At 32.7% G+C, this 8,817-nt stretch overlaps 1 protein-coding gene across 1 annotated transcript; it reads right to left on the bottom strand.

The window, feature by feature from the left end:
- Nucleotides 1–6,232: 6,232 nt before the first annotated feature.
- LOC136980278 (protein toll-like) lies at nucleotides 6,233–8,817 on the bottom strand. Its single transcript, XM_067276368.1, has one exon. The coding sequence runs from the start codon at nucleotides 8,801–8,803 to the stop codon at nucleotides 6,383–6,385; it is 2,421 nt and encodes an 806-aa protein (XP_067132469.1). The 5' UTR covers nucleotides 8,804–8,817; the 3' UTR covers nucleotides 6,233–6,382.

The raw sequence follows: 8,817 nt of genomic DNA, 5'->3' as shown, positions 1-8,817 counted from the left end.
CTAAACAAACATTTATTTCAAATAAAGTAACAAACATTAGAAAAATTCAATAAATGTTCGAATTAAGCACCACTAGCCTCCATAAAATAATACAAATTTTCCTCAAAACGGATTCGAAAAGTTTCGGGTGTTATTTGACAACATTCTTCTATAATTCTTTGTCGTAACTTCTTCAAAAAATCCTCGTTCAGTTGCATAGATCTTACTTTTTAAATGTCCCCAAAGAAAAAGAATCAAGAGGACTAAGATCTGGGGATCCAGCCGGCCATTCTAAAGAACCTCTAAGATCCAATGCCGAGAAAAAGCCGTGTTCAAAAACTCTAACTGGTCTTGCATAATGCGGGTGGGGGGAGATCCACCTTGTTGAAAAGAAGGCGGTCTTCTAAGTATCGGTCTTCGTGTTCGACGATATCAACAAGTAATGGATGTAGTACAGTACAACATTTTCAAGTAAATCTAACTTTTTCCCGTTTGATTACCATACAGGAAAATGGGGCCAAGTAGTCGATCTCCAAAGATTCCGGCCTACACATTTATCTTTTGTGGAGTTTGGCTATGAACTTCATGTCATATGCTTGGGTTATTTAATGCTGGTCACAGCCTCCAGCTTTCTTGTACTTAAAGTTGGGTCCGCAGCAACTTGCTTCAAAATTCCAGTCTCTGTCGCTTCGTTTCTTACTAGACGTTCACGTCCGGCGTCGCGTCTTTTGTTAGCCACAGAACCCGTTAACCGAAACCTTTGAACTAACTCCAGAACGTATTTTGCGTTACAATGTTCGTTTTGATAGCGTTGATTAAATAAATTTGCAGTAAGATGAGCATTCTCGCCATTTCTGAAATGATGACTTACTATTTCCACCCTTTCAGCAATTGTGTAAATCATAACGATTATTTTGTACAAATTTCACACTAAACAAATAATAATCTTAAATTCTGATTGAATCACTAAGTGCTCAAGCTTAATGTGAACACTGCAAAAAAAACATCCGCAAACAGATAACACATTATCAGGACTTAATTTTATGATCAATTTTTTTACTTTGCATATGCGGTCTAGCTTAAAAGGTATTTTTTTAATGTTTGTTAGTAGTTTGTGTTACTTTTTATCGAAATAAATGTTTGTTTAGTTAATAAAAAATAAATGAGGTTTCAAACTTTTTTGTTGTCTGTTGTATTCAGAATCTCAAAATCTTTATTGCAAAAGATGCCCCCTTTGAAAATAAAATCGACCTGTTCGAGCGATTTGCTTGGACCAACACGATGACTTTGCCGTTTCGTTTTCGTTTTCGTTGGCCCATCCTGTATGTTATAGAATGAAACTTAGCTTCTTGTACAGTGTGCGACAGGAATTATTTTCTATTAGGAGGCTTTATTTATTAAAACAAACTAAAATTTTGTAGTAAATCCACTTTAAAACTTCCAAGAATTCGTGTGTAACGCCTGAGAAGTTTAAACTTATAACGTGTCACCATGATGATACTTATTGATCTTCTTTTTGCTACGTCATTAAGTGAATGTTTATGTGTTGTTGGTTACGCCTTCGATAGTGTTTTCTCCATCTGCAACTCATCTGATGCTATACGTCTTTACCTTTGAAATCGTTTTATGTGTCTTCTAATTCGAAGGTTTATCTATATTCTTGTGTTCTTGTTGAGGTATTAACAAATTCCTCATCTTATCGTCATTTCACTGGACATGGATGGAAGTTATTTTAAAAAACCAAATGATCTAGTTTTTGAGGTTAAATTTGCCAAATGTTTTTATATTGTAAATTGTTGTTACTGTGTCACATTATTTATCGTATTTCGATTACTAAACGACAATTACTACACAGGAACTGACATTACTTTACTTTTTCTTAGCAGATGTTGAAACCAGACTCAATAATGACAATAAAAGTTTATTTGCTGTAGTGCATGAATTTCAGAATTATAATATTTATTAATTTATTTATTTTCTGAGAGATTTATGATGTTTTCATTCTCATTTTCGAAAATATTACGTGAATACAACTATCGTAAATATATAAAGCGGAAGTTCATCGGATCTGATAAACACGAGACAAACTATAGGAATCCAGGATGAAGATTTCTGCCATTTGCTGCTGGTAAGTTGCACCAAACTTTAAAAAATAGTAAATTTCCAAAATATGTTTTTATTTTTAACATGTAATGTAGATAATTCTAAATTAACATGTATGATGCTCTCTTATAAATATCCGAAAGTTCATTGAAATAGTATAACGTAGCAGCTTCTACCGTGAAAATGATATTTTGTAATAAAAAATACAACAAATTCGAGTGTATTAGTAAATATTCATGAGTTTTGTAAGTTTTAGTATTACACATAAATGACACTTCATTTATACATGTGTGAGATGCGTGATTTAATAGATTAATTAATTTAGAATATTATAAATAAATATTTTATTTTTTCAAATGATTTCATACGAAAGGATGTAACATCCGTTGCTTTTAGAGAAAAAGGCAAGTCGGCATCCTTTTTCACACTCCTTATCTCCAAAGCTAGGCGTGCACATGTCAGTTTATCCCTTTTCGGATATTCTCCGGACATCCCGTTGGCGTACGGAAATTTCTATTTAATTCGTGAGGCGTGTTTTAATATAAAGAACCATTTCTTGAGATCGGGAAATTCGACTAAGATCCTTCAGAGAGAAAAGTTGCATTTCGTACGATTTTCCATAGAGCAGAGGCTCCAGTAGTTCTCCACATAGCAGTTATAAGAAACTTGACTGCATAGGAAAGTTTTTTCAATACTATTTTAAATTGGTGCGCTAAATTAAAACAAATTACTTGTTGTTGACTATTGAGAATGTAATATTTTCATTTAATACGAATGCATATTTTTAATATAACTTTTTAAATTATTATATTTTCTTTCGGTCAGTGAAGTGAGAAATATTCAGAAGAGGTGTGTATATTCAATATGCGATCCTGCGCTTGGCATCTGTCGCTGTCCATGGAATCTGTAACAATGTACAGGCAATAATTACGGATATAAAGACAATAAAACTTGATATTATGCTGTTTGTTTTACGTGAATTTATTTCTTTTTACACAGTTTACAAATAAACAGTACTGGGATTTATTCGGTAAGGCGCTAAGTGATGAAGTCAATGACATTGGAACATCAATTTGTAGGAACGAAGAATATAATTGGTATAATATAAAGAATATAATCAACGAGAACGAATAAAGGTATCTGATAGAAAACTTGCCAAGTGTCTTTGAAGAAAAAACACACAACATTAGTGTTTATCAAGTCTAAATATAATTGGCTTGATTTATTACGCTGCGTGACAAGAAACCCCGAAAACAAATTGAAATAAAATTGCTTTATTAATGAAAAAGTTTGGTTGTTACTGTTCCAGCCGTTGTATATAACAGAGGTAATCGGTCCAAAATGATCTTTAAAGATTTTTTGGACTGTCATCCCTACTCTCAAAATTAAGCTTTTCGCCATTTTATAGTAATTGATTACATAGAAAGTTATTTAATAAAATATCATAAGAGATGGCGCTACTTGCAGTTTTAAATGTGTTGAAGGGAAAGTTAAGCAACTCGTTGCCGAATTTATGCTTTTCCTCTGTAATATATAACAGAGGGAAAGTATGACGATGAGTCCAATAACGACACCTCAAGAATTTTACATTTTTATACTTTGTACACTTTAAAACGTCGAGAAATTCAAGAAAATTCGGGAGTATTTTCTGCATGTATACACGAGAGTGTCTATATGTGTGTGAGAACGATTTTGTTTACGCGGATTGACATTTAATAACTACTGTGCGTGTCAAAAAGCTGTGAAATTTCGCAGAAAGGTTTGATTATTATGGGGTTTGATGCTGTTAAATGTTGGTAATTCAAGATTAAGAGGCTGGGGAGATACTAGTAGTCGTATGTATCTCCAGTAGAGTCGAACTTTTTTTTACTCGTTATTAGCACTTAGGAAAATATTAAAAATATTTTTACAAGTCATGGGCAATAACTATCTAAAATGTAGAAAAATATATATTATTCAGTTTAGAAACTTTTGCAGTATTTAACACGAGTTTTTCATTTATAAAACAGCATAATTCTTGCATACTTGTTTGGAATCGGCTAGAATTTATATAAAACAAGAATGAAAATTATAATTTTCGTCCTTTTACCAGCAGAAAATGGCCGATAACTTTATCTTCGGATCAATATAAGGCGTATTGTTTCTCAGATCAGATTCATTTCTATTACATATACTTTTCAGTGTTTGTTTTCGACGCGACGTTTTCGAAAATAGCAAAGAAAGTATCCTAAATCTATCAGAATTATCGATATAAATCAAAAATTCGCGCATATTCAGCATTTCAACAATCATATTATTGTTGTTGTTACGTCTGGTTATTAACAGAAAATACTACATAAGCAGAAAACGAAAAATTATTGTCACTTCTTATACAAAAGTTTGTTTACTATATTCACTAATACAGATTCGTTTTGAGGTATTATATTACAAGATATAGTTTACATATAGATTACATAGCAACATAAGGAAAGTAAAACGGCGATAAGCATTTTTTAGGTCACATTTCAATTATTAAACGGCAAATATCTTAATTTTCACAGTATGGGATGAGTTTTATAAAAAAAAATAAACGCTAATAACGAGTAAAATTACCATTATCTCTGATCTTACTCGAAATTGGACACACGACTGCTCAATATTTCTCCACCCCATCGACCTTTAATCACCAAAATTTACCAGCATCAATCCTCTTAAGACACAAACCTTCCTGCAAACTTTCAGACATTTTTAACTAAAAACAGAAGAATTATTAAGCTTCAAAGTATATGAAAAAAATCGTGCCTTCCATGCACACAATAACATCCCCCAATAACAATGAAATATTATGGTCAATAAATATTAAATGTTACTGTAATAAACACCGACATATATTTTTTCTAATAATATCCTGCATAGTGGAACCCCGTTTATCCGGATTATAAAACGTATTCCTAAAAAAACATATGGACACTTGTAAACGTAAAAATATGAAAAACTACTAAGTACATCCCTGCTTGATTGTAATTACTGATACACATGTACTGTATTTGCATACTTAAACGGTAAGCGTGAACAAACTTATACTAGAAGTATATACGACCCCCATATAATCATCACACAGCACAAGTATACCTGAACCATGCCTGTACGTATCCTATCGTCAACTGACAAATACTACTTTCTAATTTTAGTAACTATTAAAGGAAGGAAAATGTATACTCGTGATCGGCGTAATTACTTGCAAATGATTGAAAAAACTTTGATGGAAAAAGAAACTGAAATTTACAAACCTAGCCTGAAGTACACTGGTTCCAACAGTGAGAGATACTTCCTTCTGTAGACGTTGAAAAAGTGTAGAGGGTACTGGACCAATCGATTACCACAGGCGAAGAATAGTATCACTGACACCCTTTCCCAACTTATTAAAACAATCTATTGTTATATTAGAAAACTCATACAGTAGAAATCTTCAAAATAATAATTAAATTATTAGTATTATTATTTATTAAATATAAATGCTTTCGAATAATAATTAATTAGTAAATATTTCTTAATTCCCAACCACATTGGTGTTTCTACTCACATAACTCGAGACTAGGAATTAGAGTGGTACGAAGACTTCCTTCTATTAAGCCACTAAACGTGATCTGTATAAATTAACTTTCAGTTTCTAAATGACTGCTGCATGTATATAAAAATATTGAATAATTTACAGTATTAATATTACATTATATACTATATTATTATATTTGGTAGAAATGTTATCTTTAAGAGATTAGAATTATTATACAATGGTATGTGTGGTTATGCCTAAATATAGCATTTATTCCTAAAAAAAAAATATTAAAACGAAATTATAAAAATGTTGGGCAGATTTTTATTTTTATAATTATAATTTAAATTATGTCTAATGTAGAACCATGCTACACACCCGCAATAAAATATAGAACACAATTTTAAAGTTTAGAATAATGGAATATTATCATACACTTCAGAGAATAATACTTAATATAACCTACTTTTTATATAATTACACAAATCACGTTATATCCGAGCAAAATTGCCCAACAGTCACTTAATTAAGGTATATGTTTTACACTTGTAACTTCTATAAAATCACTGAACACTGCTCCTGTGTTTGCAACCGACCAATGAGTTTATCACGTGTTTTCTTCAGGCATCTCACAAACAGGGACCAGTTTCTTATGAAAAGTCTACTCGTGTGTCACTTCAGCCATATGTTCTGTTGCCTACAATCTTATTCATTTTCTCTTCTGTATTGAATAAATGTGTACTTTTGTATGTTGCGAACCTACGACATTTATTCAGATACAGCAGAATTGATATATTCGTTTGACATTGTGACGTAGGAAAATGAAAACACAGGCTTGTCTGATTCACCTCCAGATTTTTTGAAAATGTTAATTTTGTTTCCGTAACGGATATAAGCGATTATCGCAGTTATCAATAATACTAAGAATACAGAACTTACAATGATCACGACAATCTGCCATGCAAGAAAGGTGTCTTTCGCACTTACGCATATATCAGAAGAAACAATTTGAGTAAATGAAAAAGTATCAGAAGCTATGAGACAAGAAACATTCTCAAAATCTATTATTTTTTTCCCGTTCCTAACGAGCCATTCTTTTGTAAACAGCAAGTCACAGCCACAAGTCCAGTTGTTGCCTGCCAGAAAAATCTTGAAATCATTAGAATTATCGATGTGTTTTATCAATAATGGAGGCATGTGAGATAAACTATTTCCTGCCAAATCTAGTGAAATAATATTTGGAGGAAAATTTGTCAAATATTTTAAAAAATTGTGATTCAAATACACGTGAGTGACATTCTTCCATGTTGGTGACTCGAAGCCATAGATAATGCTAATGTTATTAAAGCTTAAATCTACTATTGTAGAACCTTCAATAAGGACTTCTGGTATGGCGTTTAAGTGTTTACCGGAACAGTTTATTACTATTCCTTCGTAGTCCAAGAAGCATTCGCAGTCAACGGGGCATTTTTCTTTAATTGAACACGTGTACCACACAGGAAAAAGTGTTCTGTTATCTCCAAAACATGTTAAATTTTCAACATTTGGGAACATCTTCAACGACATCTCCTCGTTATTCATCAGAATGTGTACAAATTGGCGAAGTTCGCAATCACACGTGATATTGTTATCTCGTATATCATACAGAGGGCTGTTCGGCCCGTATTTATGTGTATCCAAATAAATAGTCCTTATACCATTTTGCGATAAGTTAATTTTCAGAGTGTTTCGAGTAAAAACTGGCAATGTCACTGACTCCAGTTTGTTTTGTGATAAATCTACGAAATCGAAACTGTACTTTGACCAGTTTAGGTGAGGCCAAAATTGAAGGCCCGTGTTTTTGAGTATTAACTGATTTACATTTGTGACGATACCAAGACAATGTTCAGAAGTAACAGCATTCAAGTTGTTGAAAGACAAGTCAAGTGTCTGTAAATTCACAAAAGGATGGAATACGTTACCAGGAACACAAGTGATGAAGTTATGTGATAAATCCAAACGCTGAAGCGATGATAATTTGTAAAATATATTACTAGAAATATTTGTCAAGCCATTTCTGGATAGCTCTAGCACTTCCAATTCAGGAAGATCGTGGAAGAAAGTTGCAGGAAGCCTTGTTATACTATTTCCTCCAACATAAAAGGATTTAAGATTTTTGTTATTTTTAAATAAATTTGAAGGTAGCTCTTGTAGTTTATTCTTCTGTAGGATAACTGATGTTAAATTTCTTGCATCGGAAAATAAATCTTCCTCGAGGGAAGTTAATGAACAGTCGAGAGCGTTGAAGAATTTTAACTCGTGTAGTCCCTGGAAAATTCCAGAAGGTATTCGTCTTATATTGTTATGGCATATGCAAAAGTAATTCATTTTTGGACAGAAAGCAAATAAATTTGCCGGAAGTTGAGTTAATTTATTCTTATCCAAGTAAAGACCTTTCAGATTTGGAGTGTGACGTAAGAGAAGTTTAGGTAAGAAGACAATTTGGTTACCTGTCAGATCCAAGTACTGCAAGTTAGAAAGATTTCGAAACTGTGAAGGTAAAAGCTGAGAAATTAAATTATAACTTAAGTCAAGACTTTTCAGATTATAAACGCCTCGAAATAGGTTTCCAGGTAAACGTTCCAGGACACCGTTCCTCATACTTAACGCAGCAAGATTTGTTAAGTGTTGAAAAGGTGTTTGCAAGAAACTTGTGAAGTTATGATCCGCGATGTCTACAGATACTAAAGAGGGAAGATTTTCGAACGTAATATTTAATAAATCAGTTCTTAGACCGGTAAGTTTTATCACTTTTACCGAAGGAATATTCCTAAATATTGCACTATCGAAATTTCTTACGTTGGTGGTGTAGACAATGTATACGTCATAGACTTCAACACCCGAAACGAATTGACTTACGTCGAAATCTGACAAATAGCAATCCTTAATATCCACGTACCTCATATTTTTCGCTTCCAGACAGTGTACTAATGTACGGTCGATCGGTTCGTTTGCACAGTTTAACAATAAAAATTTGTTAATGATTTGAGCGGTGGACATTGCCTCTGTTCTATAACATCTTGCATCTACATCCACGTGGTTGTTGGGAAAATTACACGAATATTTATTCCATTTCTTCAAAAATTCTTCACACGTGTAGACAACTGCGAACAATAAACCCATAATAGGTAGAAATTTCATCCTGCACATGTAGCTTGTGTCGA

This window comes from Centruroides vittatus, unplaced genomic scaffold (genome assembly GCF_030686945.1).
Source record: "Centruroides vittatus isolate TY-2023 unplaced genomic scaffold, ASM3068694v2 contig_684, whole genome shotgun sequence".
Taxonomy (NCBI): domain Eukaryota; kingdom Metazoa; phylum Arthropoda; class Arachnida; order Scorpiones; family Buthidae; genus Centruroides; species Centruroides vittatus.
This window is presented reverse-complemented; position numbering and strand designations above follow the sequence as displayed.